At 42.1% G+C, this 18,446-nt stretch overlaps 1 protein-coding gene across 14 annotated transcripts in view; it reads right to left on the bottom strand.

Annotated features, from left to right (window-relative positions):
• Positions 1-18,446, bottom strand: part of LOC122557714 (liprin-beta-2-like) — a 275,346-nt gene that overhangs the window by 130,526 nt on the left and 126,374 nt on the right. For all 14 annotated transcript variants that reach the window (XM_043705608.2, XM_087996379.1, XM_043705609.2 and 11 more), the window contains exon 3: positions 15,377-15,591. In XM_043705608.2, coding sequence (XP_043561543.2) covers positions 15,377-15,591 — 215 coding nt within the window. The remainder of the gene's footprint in view (positions 1-15,376; positions 15,592-18,446) is intronic.

Here is an 18,446-nt window from a genome sequence, read left to right as displayed (position 1 = left end):
CCACTGTTGGAATACTGTGTGCAATTCTGGTCTCCTTCCTTTCAGAAGGATGTTGTGAAACTTGAAAGGGTTCAGAAAAGATTTACAAGGATGTTGCCAGGGTTCAAGGATTTGAACTATAGGGAGAGGCCGAATAGATTAGATTCCCTACAGTGTGGAAACAGGCCCTTTGGCCCAACAAGTCCACACAGACCCTCTAAGAGTAACCCACCCAGACCCATTCCTCTCTGACTAATGCACCTAACACTATGGTCAACTTAACATGGCCAATTCACCTGACCTGCATATCTTTGGACTGTGGGAGGAAACCAGAGCACCCAGAGGAAACCCACACAGACACAGGGAGAATGTGCAAACTCCATGAAGACAGACAGTCACCCAAGGTTGGAATCAAACCTGGAACCTGTGAGGCAGCAGTGCTAACCACTGAGCCACCGTATCACCCTATAAACTGGGGCTGTTTCCCTGGAGCAAAGTGATCTTATAGAGGTTCATAAAATCATGAGGGGCATGGATACGATAAATAGACAAAGTCTTTTCCCTTGGGTGGGAGAATCGGGAACTTGAGGGCATAGGTTTAGGGTGAGAGGGGAAAGATACAAAAAAAAAACCTAAGTGGCAACTTATTCACGCAGAGGGTGGTGTGTGTATGGAATGAGCTGCCAGAGGAAATGGTGCAGGCAACTGTTAAGGACTGTCAAAATCTTAGGTCCAGAAAATTAAGAACAAAGAAAATTACAGCACAGGAACAGGCCCTTCAGCCCTCAAAGCCTTCGCCGATCCAGTTCTCCATCTAAGCCATTCGCCTATTTTCTAAGGGTGTATAATCCCTCTGTTCCCAGCCCATTCATTTAGCTGAAAAACGTGGTGCTGGAAAAACACAGCAGGCCACAAAGACTGCAATTTCCTCTCAGACGTGGTCGACGACACTCTCCACCGCATCTCCTCCACTTCCCGCACCTCCAAATCGCCACCAGGACAGAACCCCACTGGTCCTCACCTTCCACCCCACCAACCTCCGGATACATCGTATCATCCTCCATCATTTCCGCCACCGCCAGACAGACCCTACCACCAGGGATGTATTTCCCTCTCCACCCCTATCAGCATTCAGGAGAGACCACTCCCTCCGCATCTCCCTCGTCAGATCCACACCCCCACCAACCCAACCTCCACTCCCAACCTCCTGCAACCGCAAGAAGTGCAAAACTTGCACCCACACCTTCCCCCCCCTCATCTCCATCCAAGGCCCCAATGGATCCTTCTTTATCTGTTGCAAATTCACCTGCACCTCCACACACATTTACTGTATCCGCTGCACCCGATGTGGTCTCCTCTACATTGGGGAGACAGGCCGCCTACTTGCGGAACATTTCAGGGAACACCTCTGGGACACCCGCACCAACCAACCCAACCCCCCCCCCCCCCCCCCCGTGGCTGAACACTTTAGCTCCCCCTCCCATTCCGCCAATGATATGCAGGTCCTTGGCCGCCTCCATCGCCAGACCCTGGTCACACGACGCCTGGAGGAAGAGCACCTCATCTTCCACCTAGGAACCCTCCAACCACACGGGATGAATGTAGATTCCTCCAGCTTCCTCATTTCCCCTCCCCCCACCTTATCTCAGTCCCAACCCTCTGATTCAGCACCGCTCTCTTGAGCTACAATCTTCTTCCCGACCTCTCTGCCCCCACCCCCTCCCCGGCCTATCACCCTCACCCTCACCTCCTTCCACCTATCGTATTCCCAGCGCCCCTCCCCCAAATTCCCTCCCCCCTACCTTTTATCTCAGCCCGCTTGGCACACCAGCCTCATTCCCGAAGAAGAGCTTATGCCCAAAACGTCAATTCTCCTGCTCCTCGGATGCTGCCTGGCCTGCTGTGTTTTTCCAGCACCACATTTTTCAACTCTGGTACTCCAGCATCTGCAGTCCTCACTTTCTCCATTCATTTAGCTGTCTAGATAAGTCTTAAATGATGCTATGTCCACCTTTAAATTGCAACATTTAAAAGCCATCTGGATGGGTATTTGAATAGGAAGGGTTTAGAGGGATATGGGCCAAGTGCTGGCAAATGGGACTAGATTGGGTGGGGATATCTGGTTGGCATGGATGAGTTGGACCAAAGGGTCTGTTTCCTTGCTGTACATCTCTGACTCTCGGACTCTAGTAAATCTGTGGAATTATTTACCACAAAGAGTTGTGGAGAGTGGGTCATTAAGTATATTCAGGCTCAAAATAGACAGATTTTTAAATATGCAAGAGGAAAATGAGCAAAGTCGAGTTGAGGAATATCAGGTCAGCCACGATCTTATTGAATGGAGTAGACTGAATGGCCTACTTATGCTCTGATGTTCTATGATTTTATTGCAGTACTGAGTGAGTATATAGTGTTGGATGTGCTGCTTTCAGCTGAAATATTAAAGCTCTGTAACCCCCTCAGATGGGCAAAAATTCAATACACTATTCAGAGGAACAGCATGCAAGTTATTCCTGATCTCTGGGCCAACATTGATCATTCACACCACATAGTGAACATTCAGTGGGACATGATTGTGGGAGATTATTGTGCTCAGATTTGTTTTTATCTGCATTGCAAAACAATGACTACATTTTGGGACTTTGTGAGCATTTCAAAAGGCTCAATGTGAATGCAAGCTCATTCTTTTCACAAATACTGGCAAATTATCCAAACTTTGGTATGAAATTGCGCATCACTGCAAGTCATTGGATGACTTGCACCCCTGGAAAACAGATGCTATAACCTCAAAGTCTATGAAATTGCTACAGATATATATTTGAACTAGTCACAGAATATCAAGCTTAGTAATCAATAGCATAAGCATTTGTTAAAGTTAAATTGCAACTGTTAAGGACTATCAAAATATTAGGTCCTGAAAATTAACAACAAAGAAAATTACAGAACAGGAACAGGTCCTTTGGCCCTCAAAGCTTTTGCTGATCCAGATCCTCTATCTAAACCTGTTGCCTATTTTCGAAGGGTCTGCATCCCTCTGTTCCCTACCCATTCATTTATCTGTCTGGATACATCTTCAATGATGCTATCATGCCACCTCCGCTGGCGATACATTCCAGACACCCACCACCCTGAGTAAAGAACTTTCCACACATATCTCCCCTAAACTTTTCTCCTCTCACTTTGAGTTCATGACCCCTAGTAATTGAGTCCCTCACTCTGGGGAAAAATGCATCTTGCTATCCACCCTACCTATACCTCTCGTGATTTTATAGACCTCAATCAAGTCTCCCTTCAACCTCCATCTTTCCAATGAAGATAATGCTAATCTACTCAACCTCTCTTCATAGCTAACACCCTCCATACCAGGAAACATCCTGGTGAACCTCCTCTGCACCTTCTCCAAAGCGTCCACATCCTTTTGGTAATGTGGTGACCAGAACTGTACGTAGTATTCCAAATGTGGCTGTACCCTCCCACTGCCGAGGATATGGAGGTGCTGGGCCTCCTCCACCGCCGCTCCCTCACCACCAGACGCCTGGAGGAAGAACGCCTCATCTTCCGCCTCGGAACACTTCAACCCCAGGGCATCAATGTGGATTTCAACAGTTTCCTCATTCCCCTTCCCCCACCTCATCCTAGTTTCTAACCTCCAGCAACTCGACTTGTCCGACCTGCCCAGCTCCTTTTCCACCTATCCACTCCACCCTCTCTTCCCTGACCTATCACCTTCATCTCCTTCCCCACTGACCTATTGTACTCTATGCTACTCTATCCCCACCCCCACCCTCCTCTAGCTTATCTCTCCATGCTTCAGGCTCTCTGCCTTTATTCCTGATGAAGGGCTTTTGCCCGAAACGTCGATTTTGCCTGTCCTTGGATGCTGCCTGAATTGCTGTGCTCTTCCAGCACCACTAATCCAGAATCTGGTTTCCAGCATCTGCAGTCATTGTTTTTACCCCAAAGTCCTGTACAACCGTAACATGTCCTGCCAACTCTTGTGCTCAATACGCCATCTAATGAAGGAAAGCATATCATATGCCTTCTTGATCACTCTATTGACTTGCGTTGCCACCTTCAGGGAACAATGGACCTGAACACCCAGATCTCTCCATCAGTTTTCCCCAGGACTTTTCTACTTTGCTCTTGAATTGGATCTTCCAAAATGCATCACCTCGCATTTGCCCAGATTGAACTCCATCTGCCATTTCTCTGCCTAACTCCAATCTATAATCTGTGACAGTCCTCTTCACTATCTGCTACTCCATCTGCAAACATGGTAATCAAACTACCTATACATAAATGATTTAGAGGAAGGTATATCACAAACAGTAGTCCCAGTAGGATCCCAGTGGAACACCATTGGTCACAGTTCTCCATTTTGAGAAACTCCCTTCCACTACTACTCTGTGTCTCCTGTTGCACAGTGATCTAAGAGTATAGATCACTACATTCTTATTCAAAATTATTGTTGGAGATTTTAAAATCTGACATTTTTGAACTGTTTTTTCTGATGTCCACTTTGTCCCTTACTTGGAATGCAAACTTTTTTCCTTTTATACGCAACTTGACTAATTTATTTCATTTTCTTCTCCATCATTCATCTGTTGCTTTCCCAATACTTACATCTCATTGGAGGAGGTGATTAATAAGTTGATTTCATCACTCACAAAAGGTCCCTGATGCCCCATTGTTTTCACCACTGGGTTATCAGCTCAGGCTATCAAGTTACAATGGAAAAGCTTTTAATACCCAAATGCGCCAAGTCCAATCAACAAGGCACACCACAAATCCTAGGCAATTGTGTTTTAAAAAAAAATGAAATTGCATGAATTAAGAGGTAATATTTAAATGTACGACCGTCTATATGACCAGTGGAGAAGCTTAGAGTGTGTTTAGTCCAAACTAATATGAGACATAGCAGCAATGGTGCATTTGGCCCACCAAGTGTATTGAACTATTCAAGAAATCTTTACTGATTTTCAACCTGAACTCTTCCATGCTCTCTCAATTCAATTTTTACCCAAAACTTTGTCAATAAGTACCTTAAATATACACATAATTGAGTATCTCATCTTAGATAGATACACTCTCAACCTCAGTAAAGAAATTTCTCCTCACTTTAATGCTAAATATCCAACTTATCTTCTTTATTCATTCTGGATGAGAGTTTCCTGGCTGGGTCAGAATTTATTGCCTATCCTTACCTGCCTTTAAAGGTGATGCCTTCTTGAATCACTGCCGTCCATTTGCTGTACAATCTACAATGCTGTTAGGGAAGGAGTTCCAGAATGTTGACAGTGACATTGTTTGAATGGCGATATATTTCCAAAACTGGTTGGCGAGTGTCTTGGAGGAGAACTTGCAATGGTCATATTCCCATGTACCTGCTGCAGTTGTCCTTCTTGATAGACATGCCCATGAGTTTGGAAGGTGCTGTCTAAAAAGTCTTGGTCAACTTCTGTGATGCATCTTGTAGGTTGTAGATACTTAGACTGCTTATTCTGTGACTGTCATCCTGAGGCCTGTATGCCCCAGTCAGGAGTAGCATTTTATCAGCATCTGCTCAATTTCAGTCCCTTAACAATTTTTATGTGCTTCATTTAAACACCTATCATTCTTCTAACTCCAATCCAGTCAGCAGTTTTTGTAGAGTGATGCCTCTGATCAGTGGTTTTTGGCAGTGCTGGATTATATTTATAGAGCTGATCCCTCCTGGATGTATGAAAGCAGAATGCTGCAGATTATTTACAACCAAAACAACTCCTGTAGCTGACACATCAATCCAACGTCTCCTCACATATAAGAGACAAAACAATGGCTGAAGATGCATCTCTTGACAACAGAACCAAAAGTGAATTTTTATGAAACAAAATTACTATCACATGAAATTTTCTTACTCCCTGCATGTTGTTTCAATTCAGACTTCCATAAAAACAGAATCAGAGTGATATGGCCTATGCAGCCCATACTAATTTTTTTGTTGAACAAAATTGCTTTTGAGCTGTCACTCATTGGGTGAGGTGGTCATTAAGTTTGTGTTTATATTTACTAAAGGAACCACTTATGGTAGGATCTTTCAATATTTCAAATCTAGGTTTACAAAGTTAACCTTTCTACAACAGCTTGTACTTTCTCGCACCATTAACACTAATGTTCCTGTAACATTTAACTAAAGTAAGACAAGGTGATATTAAACCAATGAGCTAAGCATTAAAGGAGTATCTTTAAAAAGTGGAGAAAGAGGGAGAAGTTTAAGGAATTCCAAAGCAGAGAACACACTGAGTAGAAGGCTTAGCTGTCAGTGATGGAACAATTCAAAAATCGGGGATGTACAAGAAGTCAGAATTTAAGAAGCGAGGGATCTCAGTGATCTATGCTGGCGAAGGTTGAAAAGATAGGGAGGGGCCATCAATGCTATTCTACAATGTAAATATTTCTTACTTGCTTAAAAGGTTGCATCGTTCTTAAAGAAAATCACTAGGTTTACCTTACTCATGGTTTATCCATCCTCCAGGCACATTCATGGTTTTTAATATTTAAGTTACACCTAGCCCTTTCCATTCAGGTTTTTAAAAACAAGCAAAAGCCTCTCAGATCAAAACAGAAGAACTTCTCAAATTGAGGAAGTGAATCCAATGGCAGCGCATCTCTCAGAATATCAAAAGGAATTTTATTTTTAAGAAAAAAAACACATCTGGCACAGAATGAAGGATCTTTAAGCAATAACAGCTGTCTGGATCATCACACACATACACAGACAGAACCACGTCAACCAAACGCAGCCTGTTGGCACCCCTCAGGACAAAATAAAGTTCTTAAGAGTAAAACAGATAATTAAATGGAAAGCGAGAGAGAAAAATAATCTTGCTCTTGATCTCCTCTGGGACTTACCCCTCATGAGATGGAGCTTTCAATGCTCACATTGTTCCTGGTGGGACTGAACTGGAGCTTGCTTAGGACTAAGGAGTAAAACAGGAAGTAATTGTAGTCCTGCACCAGTCGGACGGATTGCGCTGGCTCTATACAACTTCCAAATATTTCCTCCCTGTCTGAAAACTGCTACGTGTGAACACTGCTACCAGCCGTATACCTCGATGATTTAAACACTCAGTAAACACTTCCCATTTGCTCAAGATGTAGTTGTTTTTAAAAAATTAAATTCTCACATAAAATACAAGTGTATTAATACAATTCAGAGCTGACTATTTGCCCCAGTGACTATCTAATTAGTCCCTCTTTCCACATGGTACTGAAAACCTTTCCTTTTCAAAAAAGATTTTATCCAGTTCTCTTTTGCAAGTACATACTTATCTGCTTTCACCACTCCTTCAGGCAGCACATATCAGGTCTCAACAACTTGGCGTAGAAAATAAAATCCTCATTTCCCCCTAAGAATTCATGATATACTTTAAATCTATATCATTTGGCTGAACACTAACTCCCCCTCCCACTCCACCAAAGACATGCAAGTCCTGGGCCTCCTCCACCGCCAAACTCTAGCCACCCAATGTCTGGAGGAAGAACACCTCATCTTCTGGCTTGGGACCCTCCAACCACACTGGATCAATGTGGATTTCACCAGTTTCCCCACTTCCCCTCTCCCACGTTATCCCAGATCCAACCTTCCAACTCAGCACTGCCATCTTGAACTGTCCATCTGCCTTCCCACCTATCTGCTCCACCTTCCTCTCCTCCACCCCCACCTTCAACCCCCTCAGCCCCATCCCATTTATCGCTCAGCCCCCTTTGGCCACCACCACCCCCTCCCTTCCTGAAAAGCTTATGCTCAAAAGCTCTCCTGTTCCTTGGTTGCTGCCTGACCAGCACCACACTCAGACTAATCTCCAGCATCTGCAGTCCTCACTTTTTCCCTCTCTGCTTTTATTAATACAAAGGTAATTCTGGTTATTTTTAGGGCAACTTCATCACTTCGCCTTGCACTTTTAAAACAAAATTATTTTTGTCTATAGGGTGCTTTTCTTCAATATTACATGTTTTACAACAAACATTTGCATTTAGAAGAATATGGAATCTCAGATTTCAATTACTCCTGTCCTTCTGATGTTGGTAAAGGCAGCTTAGCAAATATTCAGATCACCAGAAAAAAATTAGCATTCTTCTACTTACATTTATTACTTCTGAGCTTGCCGTGTTAGTTTGACTTCTGGTCAGAAAATAACTTGAATCTTAAATTCACCCTGGTTTTCAAATCCCTCTATGGCTTTAGCCATTTCTACACCTACAAATTTCTCCAGTTTTATAACCCTTCAGAGATCTCTTGGCACACCCCAGATTTTAAACTGTTCTACCATTGGTAGCCAGGAGTTAAAATCCTAATAATTTGAAACAGGTGAGATCAGAACCAAATCTCTACACAACTTCTATCTATTCATAGACTGAGATACTATCAGACCATAACTCCAAACCCAACACAATGTCAGTGAACATCTGTATGTGTGTTCAAGAAACAACCCAAATGATACCCTCGGCTAATAACAATTAACACTGTCTTTAGCTACCTGGGCCCCATCTCCAGAATTTCCTCTAAGCTTCTCTACTTCATTTAACACTTTTTTTGACAAAGAGTTTGGTTTCCTGTCTTAATTTTCCTTGGGAGGTTGGGTGTCAAATTTTCAATTACCTTTCACCACAAAAATGATTTAAAGTGCCAAATTTCAGGCCTACCTATGATCTCCCTGTTGTTGCCAGTGCCAGTGGGAGCACCTGTTAGAGTCATCCAGCACAGAAACATACTCTTCGACCCAACTTGCCCACAACAACCAGATATCCCAATCTGACTTTGTCCCATTTGCCAGCATTTAACTCCTATCCCTCGAAGACCTTCCTATTCATATACCCATCCAGATGCCTTTTCAATGTGGTAATTGTATCGATCTCCACTACTTCCTCTGGCAGCTCATTCCACAATACAACACCCTCTGTAAGGAAAAGGTTACCCCTCAGTTCCTTGTAATCTTTCTCCTCTCCACTTAAACCTATGCCCTCTACTTTTGGACTGCCCAATGCTGGGAAAAAAAGATCTTGGTTATTCACCTTATCCATGCCTCTCATGATTTTATAAACCTCTATAAAAGTCTTCAGGGGAAAAAGCCCCAGCCTATTCAGCCACTTCAATCCTAGCAACAGCTTTATAAATCTTTTCTGCACCCTTTCAAGTTTAACAACATTGTGTCTATAGCAGGCGACCAGAATTGTACACAGTATTCTAAAAATTGCCTCACCAATGTCCTGTACAGCTACAAAATGATGTCTCAACTCCTATATTCAATGCTCTTACCAATGAAGGGAAGCATACCAATCACCTCCTAATGGAGGTGAAAGCTAAACAACCAACTTTTACACATTTTCAAAATGGAAAGGAAAAAGAGTAGATAAAAAAACCTAAAATCCAAAGGCATGCAAATAATATTTCTGAGGTCACAGTTCAGGCATGTTTACAAAGCAGAGGTGCTTTGCTTTTCATCTGACAAAAATTAATCTTTGATTGGTATGGCAAATATTCAGGAGATTTTTTTTTTCCTTTTTTTACACTGGCGCCCTAACTCTAATTAAACCCAACTTACCATTAAAGTGAAAATATTTGCAACATATTAAATAGCGACTGGTTTGGCAGCAAGGTTAGACAAGGTTGTGCTGCAAAGCAATTGAACTTCATAAAGGTTATGAAATCGAGACGTTCAATCACTGTATTACAGAATGCCATATGTAATGGGAGCCCAGGGGAATAAAGGGTAAACATGAGTGAGCTAGAAATGAACAGACAAAATAAACAGAGCTACAGGATCAGCCAGATCTTGGGATGACATTTTTTAAAAAAAGTAGTTAACCATTTGTATAACAAATTGCAAGGGTGGGTGCAGAAATAACTCTCCAGATCTTGTCAGTCACAGAAAGGGTTACCAGCTCTGGCGAATGGTACTTCTGGAAGTTAAACTCATCTCCAACTGCCCTGTCCTCCTCATTCCCCACTGGTTACCCACAAATCCGTCCCTGCAGATCCCCATCTGTACAGCCTTTGTGGGGTCAAACTATTTCCTCATTGTTTGACATCAGAAGTCACAGGTAATTTTTCATCTATAATCCTTTTTTCCTAAAAAAAAGGAAAAACTGTTTGCAAGGAATATAACCAAGAAAAAAAAACTTACCTTTTGAAAGATGCCTCCAATTCTTCTCAAACATCTGCTCACAGCTGTCTCTTTCTGGAATCTCCAGGACAATGCTGGAAGGTTGGCTATAGCATTTAATAACACAGCTTAATCTTTTACTGACAGATGCATCATATTTGGAAAAAAGACACCCTATATATTATGGATTTACTGCACTGCTTTACGAGTTTCTTGTACAGTTCTCAAGTGTATTGTTTATGGAAACTGTCAATGGATGATGTATTTAGAAAATACAAAAGGTCAAGTTTATATTAGACTCTTTGGGAACCCACAGGAGGGCTTTCAAACTGCTTAACCACAACAAGCACACTGCTACCCGTACCTCAACTCACATCGACTCTGTCATATAATCAAAGAGATGTACAACACAGAAACAGACCCTTTGGTCCAACTCATCCATGCCGAACATATATCCTGGATAATTTCAGACCAGCATTTGGCCCGTTTTCATCTAAACCCTTCCTATTCATATACCCATCCAGGTGCCTTTTAAAATGTTAGAATTTTACCTGCTTCCACCACCTCTTCTGGCAGCTCATTCTATATATGCACCACCCCGTGCGCAAGAACCCCTTAGGTCCGATTTAAATCTTTTCTCTCTCACCTTACACCTATGCCCTCTAGTTTTAGACTCCCACACCACAGGGAAAAGACCTTGTCTATTTTCCCTATCCATGTCCATCACGATTTTATAAATTTCTAAAGGTCACCCCTTAGCCTTAGACGCTTCAGGGAAAATAGCCCCAGCCTATTCAGCCTCTCCCTACAGCTCAACCCTGGCAACATGCTTGTAAATCTTTTCTGAACCCTTTCAAGTTTCCTTCCTATAGCAGGAGGACCAGAATTGCATACAATATTCCAAAAGTGACCGAACCAATGTCCTGTACAGCTGCAATATGACCTAACTCTTATACTCACATTCACTCAACATCCCCTATGATTTCTGACTTATGCTGGATTTCAGTTTCGCAATTTGAAAAAAAAAATTTCACAAGATGAATGCCACACTGCAGGCCAGCATTTGCTGTTCAACTGTTGTTGATAGAGTGGTGGTGAGTCACCTTGAACTGTAGTGCATCCTGTTACTGGTAAATCCACACTGCTGAAAAGGAAGGTAGTTCCAAGATGGTGACATACTGACAATGAAGGATCAGTGCTCTTGTTCCAAGTAAAAGATGTGGGGCTTGGAGGAGAATAATTTACAAAAAATGATAGCATTCCCACACATCTACTGCTCTAGTCCTTTCAAATTGTTACATCTCATCTTGTATAAAAGCACATTGTGCAAAGTAGTGTGGGGGCAGTGATTGTTTAAAGTAATGGATGGGGTGCCAGTAAAAGAGTTTGCTTTGAAGTGAGGAAGTTCTGAGGAAGGGTCACCGGATCTAAAACATTAACTCTTCACAGATGCTGCCAGGCCTGCTGAGCTTTTCTAGCAATTTCTGCTTTTGTTTGATTTACTGAATCTGCAGTACTTTGTCCGAGATGGTGTTACGTATTGGTGTAATCGCATTTATCCTGCAAACGGAGGCATTCAAATCTTATTCCTGACGGGGAGGCAAGTCACTTGCTGTAGAATTCCCAGCATCAGATCTTCTCCTGCAGCTATACTATTTACATGATTGATCCTGTTCGGTTTCTAGTCAATGATAGCTCCTGGGATGTTGATAGTAGAGGACTCAGTGAGGGGAATTTTGTTGATTATCTAACCATCTCCCTTTGACAATGTTTTGTTGGAGATGGCCCCTACCTGGTGCTAATGTTGCATGCTATTTATCATTCCAACCCCAGATTGTCAGGAGAAAGTTAGGACTGTAGATGCTGGAGCTCAGAGTCGAGTATGCATTTCTGGAAAATCACAGCAGGTCAGGCAGCATCAGAGGTGCAGGAGGATCGACGTTTCAGGCATAAGACTCTCATCAGGAGTCAGGGAGCCCAGATCTTATCAAAATAGGTTGTGTCCATATGCAGCATCCAAGGAGGGATAAGCGTTACTGACTACTGTGCAATTATCAGGGACCATCCCCACTTTTGACTTTGAGGAGGGGAGGGGATAGGTCTTTGATGAAGCAGCTGAAGATGGATGCAGGTTTGACCAGGAACAGATGACAAACCTCCAACAACAGCGACCACCAGCATCACCACCACCACCACCTTCCTCTCGGCTTGGTATGCCTCAAATAATGGAGAGATTCCTCCCCCCCCAATTTTCATTCTCTCTAATTTTGCTCAGGCTCCTTAACATCACATTCAGTCAAATAGTGCTTTGATGTCAAGAGCAGTCAGTGTCATCTCATCCATGGAATTCAGCTCTTTTGCCCATGTTCAAACAATAGCTGTAATGACATAGGGAATAGAGTGGTTTTGATGCAAGACATACTGAGCAACAGTGGCAGGCTATATCTGTTTATATGCCATTTGGTACCATTGTTGATGATGCAATTCATCTACAATTCAGAGTAGGTGGCCCTGGGCAATAATTGGACAGAGGATTCATCCTGCTTTTGGTGAACATGACCAGAGATTAGATTACTTACAGTGTGGAAACAGGCCCTTCAGCCCAACAAGACCACACCGACCCGCCGAAGCGCAACCCACCCATACGCTTACCTTTACCCCTTTACCTAACACTACGGGCAATTTAGCATGACCAATTCACCTGACCTGCACATTTTTGGACTGTGGGAGGAAACCAGAGCACCCGGAGGAAACCCACACAGACACGGGGAAAATGTGCAAACTCCACACAGTCAGTCGCCTGAGTCAGGAATTGAACCCGGGTCTTTGGCGCTGTGAGGCAGCAGTGTTAACCACTTTGCCACCGTACCGCCCACAAATGTTGAGTAGCTACCAATGCTACAACTGTACAGTCCATAACAGCCTATGTAAAATCCAGTGCCTTCAATGTTTTGTTGTTAACACGTGGTGTGAACCAAAAGAGTCTGCAAATTGAGATACATCATTCACTTGACACAGCTAGTGGAAAGTAGTTACAAATGCTGGTCGCTTTCACTGATGTGCTGGGCTCCCGGAGAGGAAATATTTGTGGACCCTCCTCATCCTGTTAGTTGTTTAAGTAGTGATGCACAATTAAGACTGGATGTGGCAGGACTGCTGAGCTTTCATTTGATGTGGGATTGCTCAGCTCTGTAATTTGTTATTTAGCTCACATGGATGCAATCCTGTGTTGTAGCTTCACTGGGTTGGGATGTCACTTATAGGAGTGAGTACTGTTGCTCCTGGTGTACCATCTTGCTCTCTTTGTTGAGTTAAAGTTTATCCTTTAGCAGACTGGTGATGGTATAGTGGAATGTGATATGCCAGGCCGTGAAATTAGAGACTGAGAACAAATATAATTCTGTTGCTTCTAATGGCCCACAGCACCTCATGGATCACCAGTTGTTTGATCTTTTCAATATTTATTCTATTCCCATTCCAAGAACTCAAATCTACCAAGTATATCCATAAACATTTGATCATAAGTGATCAGTATAAATGCCAGGAGCTATTCTATCTACAATGCCTCAAGAGATTCACTGCTACCAATCCTTTCTGCAGGCAATGAAAACCACTGATACCAAGTGGGGAAAAAACGTCCATTGAAACTCCTGGGCAGCTGTAGGCACAAGCTTGATGAAAAGTAATTAGGTTTGTTACTTAGTAACTAGTTAAGGTTATTACATCACAGGTTAAATGTGAATTGAGCCTGACAGTCTCAAGAAACATTAGCTACACCAAGAAGTCATTGAAGTGCTATCCACATTCTGGTGAGCACATGCAGTTTGTAGGTCATACACAAACACCTTGCAGAATCTCTACCTTGGAAGGAACAGCTATCAGGTGATACCTTTCCAGTACTAATTGCCTTATGCAATTGTTCAGACCTTTGGCTCCTGAATTCCTTACTAAAAATTGAAAAGTAGCAAAACACCTTTTGAGAATGAATTACTAATCCACATTTCCAGGAGCGAATGTTTAACGTAATAGAATACACAAGTTGGATTTTTTATTAATCCTGTACGAAGGGAGTGCTATGCTTTTGGCTTTTGGTCAAGATGTCAAAGCAAGGCCTGTTGCTCTTGCAGGTAGATGTAAAAAATCCCATTGTCACAATTTTAAATATCAAATAAATGACCAACATTTACTCTGTAAAGCAGCACCTTTAAAGCCTGGTTATCACTAATTTGAGACAGCATTCTGAATGTACAAGTGTCACACTATAACAGGCCATAATTAACAGCTACTATGCTTCAAAACAATACTTAATTGGATGTAAATTAGTTTGGAACATTGAGGCTATATAAATGAATCTTTCTTTCTTCTTTCCTTCATAACAAGGCAACAAGCAAATTGTCAATAGTAAAGGCAATGAACATCCTGATTTACAATTTAGCCGGTGCACCAACAGCAAGTGAAATTTAAATTTCCTAGAGTCCCAATTTGTTTCAGTCATTTTTTTTTGTTACTGAATTGTTGTAATATAGGGAGATGCAAATGCCAAATTTCACACAAGATGCTATCATCATCATCATCAGTAGATAAATGATTCTATTAGGTTCTATTGAATAAAGGTAGCAAATGCTGAAAATTCTCGGCCGATCAGAAAATCGAGCGAGATCGTCTTAGAGGAGCTGCTTGGTTCTGAAACCATTTTGGGAGGGTCAGATGGTGGTCGGGGAAGGTAATGTGCAGTTCAACAACTGGAAGCTGTTATTATGTCCACAATTTGGCCCTTGAGTATAACCTTCATTTTCTTGATTGAACTGCCCATCTTTGTTGAGCCAGACAAGACAGTTATTCCTGGTTTTCCCTGGGAAATACAGTAATGGAGGGACATGCAATTCTCACAAGTTTTCTTCTCCAACCCCAACACCAATCGCTTCCATGGAGATGTTCTGCCCATTAACTCTGCTCATCTCGCCACAAACATTAGCCGACCGACAGAATGGAAATCAAAACAAAAAGATGCTGAAAACAAATATTCAACATCTTGTCTGAAATATGGCACATCCAACAGTGCAGCACTCCCTCAGTGCAGCATAAAGAAAATTAGCCTGGATTACCACTCATTTGTTGAGTGGAGCAAGAATCCACAACTTTTCAACGAAGACAAAGCATCACCACAGCAGATCCAAAAGACAAGGTGACCATCCCTCCTGTAATATCACGTTTAAGTCACATACTGTGTTAGACTATTTTTTTGTACTCACAGGGAAATTATCCAGCCAGCTGGCAACAGTTTGCACAGTAGTGACAGGGATTTGATTTCGTATTTCTTCCCTCTCATGCTCGCTTCCCAACATCTCCAGGCTGATCCGCAAATCTTCCACAAGCTGCAAAATCTGCAGCGATCTCAGGTAGGTTGGTGGGATAGGTGAGGTGATATCAAAAATTCCATTGGAGTATTCCGCAGCAGCCTTGGAACCTGCAGATGCAAAGCAAAATAAAAAGTCTTCACATTTGAATAATGAATCACTACAGGTAATTCTTCAATAACATGTGCTTCATCAGCACAAATTGGCTATAATGCAATTGATGAATTGTGTATGTTGTTTGCATAACAATCTTTCTGAATGGGTATAGTAGGCTTTCCATAGTGCTATCTTCTGCAGTGGTATCCCATAGCGTGATTTTCTATAGTGTGAGGTTGCAAAGGAACACAACTGTTGTTATAGCAAAAGGACCTGTATTTAGCCTTAAGCCATAAGGCAAAACACAGCTCATAACCAGTGGACTAGGATACTAACCATGGAAGACAACGTTCAGGATTTTAAAAAAAATCTCAAGATGTGTATCACTGGCAATAGTAGCACTTGATCCATCCCCAACACCACTTTGAGATGATCATGGTGAGTCACCTTCTTAAACTGTCCATGTTGCTGTTTGGAAGGAGTTCAAGCATCTTGACCCATTGTCAATAGAGGAAAATCATGATGGTGCATGACGTGGGAGGAAAGCCTCAGGGGGTGACAATAAGTTTGAAACAGTTGTGAACAGGACAGAGAAGAGGAGTTTTTAATTTAAATTCATTCTTAAGATGTGTGTCACTGATAAGGTTGGCATTTATTGTCCATCCTCAACCTCCCCAGAGAGCAGCTAAGAGTCAACCACGTTGCTGTGGGTCTGGACTCTCATATAGGCCAGACCAGCTAAGGAGGGCAGTTTCTTTCCCTCAAAAAAAAAGACATTAGTGAACCAGAAAGGTTTTTTTCAACAATCAACACTGGTTTTATAGTCATCATTGGCACTTAGTTCGAGTTTTAGATTACTGAATTCAAATTCTGCCATGGTGACGTTTGAACCCGAATATGACTTAAGATTAATATCACAGACTATGAACTTCTAAAGCAAAATAGGCCCAAAAAGGCCTACACCAGCTCATATTTACCAAGCTCTTTCACTGTGACAGTACATGGGAAATGCATCAGTACATGAGGGGGTACTGGCTGGTAGTGATCTGATCAGGTGACCAACACGAAGAATTTTATAATTCTGGTTTCTGAAATCTGATTTAAAGAATGTTTAACTGAGATTTATTAGGAACATGAGTAGGCTATTTAGCCCCTCAATTCGGCCTTGTCATTCTCTAGGTCATCAACATTCAATGATCTGGTCCATATCTTTTTCCCAACAAAAGTCAAGCAATTTTGTCTTAAATCTCCAATGGATCCACATGCTTTTTAAAAAGGAGGGGTTCTTAGACCCCTACCACTGGACAACCATACATTTTTTCCACCTTTACTGCATTAAATACCACTGATCGCTTCATTTCAAGGTTTGTAAAACCTCATTAAAAATACATGTACGCAAATAGCCATACTTCTCATCACTAAATACTTTAGTCTAAAAATGAAACTAAAATCTCATCACCCCTTGAATAAAATAACTACAAAACAACATTATACATTGTTCCTTACAGAAGCAAATACCTAAAGCAAGTGCTCTGTTTCCACTGATTTAAGAGCTCATGTTTGATGTAGGAAACATTGATTTCAATTTAAGCAAAACATTTCACGTAAATGTAAAGAGAGTGACGTCATAGTGACAACATAAGCTCATTACATGGAACTGGGAGACAATACGGTGCAAGTGATTACTTCAGTAAGCAAGATCAGGTGAGTATTTCTAATGTCCAGTCTTCAACAGAAAACCTCAGTCGTTAGTTTAGATTAAAACAATATAAAGCATAAGGAGTAAGGTAAGGGGCCTGGCATATGTAATATTATTTAAACTATATTTATGTCAATAGAAAGAATGTAATGTAAGGGTGAGTCATGGCAAGCCAGCTCTGACAGATGAAAATGCTATTTCTGTAGGAAATCACTGACACTTAGTGTCTAGGGTAACCACATGTACAGGAAATGTATCCAGCTGCCATATTTCAGATTTGGATTGGTGGCTGGTGTCACCATTGTGTATACACAAGGCTGAGATCTTTGGCCTTAGCATGTATTGTGTGCTGGTCACACCACAGATGAAGAGTGACAGGCAGAAAGAGAATGTACGATCAGTATACAGACAAAGCACCATACTGCTGGTGCAGGAAACCCTGGGGCCATCTCTCTCTAACAAATCTTCAACTTTGGATACTGCAGGGAGAGATGGATTCCTTGGAAAATGCAACAAGAGCCAAGTTTGTGGCAGCAGGATGTTCCAGGCACAGTGCACGTGGGGGAAGCAAAGATTGAGAACGTGATACTGATAGGGCATTCTGATGTAAGGGAAACAGATAGTATATTGCCCCCTGGTGTCAAGGTCAAGAATGTCACTAAGCAGCTGCAGAACATTCTGAAGGGAAAGGGAGAACTTCAAGAGACCATGATCTATGCTTATGCAAATAACATAAATAAAAGGTCTGAGAAGTAGCACATAGGGGAGTTTGGAGACAGCACTTATGGTGCAGTGGTAATGTCTCTGCCTCTGAGCTCAGAGGTCCTGATTCAAGTTACATTTGTATTGGATTTGTGTTGTAACATGTCTGAACAAGTTGACTTAAGGAGCTTGTAAATAAGCTTAAAAGCACAACCTCAAAAAAAGTAGTAATCTTACGATTGCTCCCAATGCCACGTGCTTGTTAGAGAATAGAAGAAGAAACTGAACAGGTGGAGGGATGGATTTAGATTCTGGAGGCATTAGGACCAATTCTGGGAAAGATGTGACCCATAAAACCTGGCTGTGTGGTACCCAAACAGGACCAGGTCTGATAATCCTGTCAGAGAGTTTGCTAATATAGTGAGGGCAGTTTAAACCGGAGTGATTGCATGTGGGGACGAGCAGGAA

The sequence above is a fragment of the Chiloscyllium plagiosum genome, unplaced genomic scaffold, assembly GCF_037043375.1.
Source record: "Chiloscyllium plagiosum isolate Xiang-an unplaced genomic scaffold, Cpla_swu_hap1 HiC_scaffold_18, whole genome shotgun sequence".
NCBI lineage: Eukaryota > Metazoa > Chordata > Chondrichthyes > Orectolobiformes > Hemiscylliidae > Chiloscyllium > Chiloscyllium plagiosum.
Note: the sequence above shows the minus strand (reverse complement) of the source record. Positions and strands in the feature narration are given on the sequence as shown.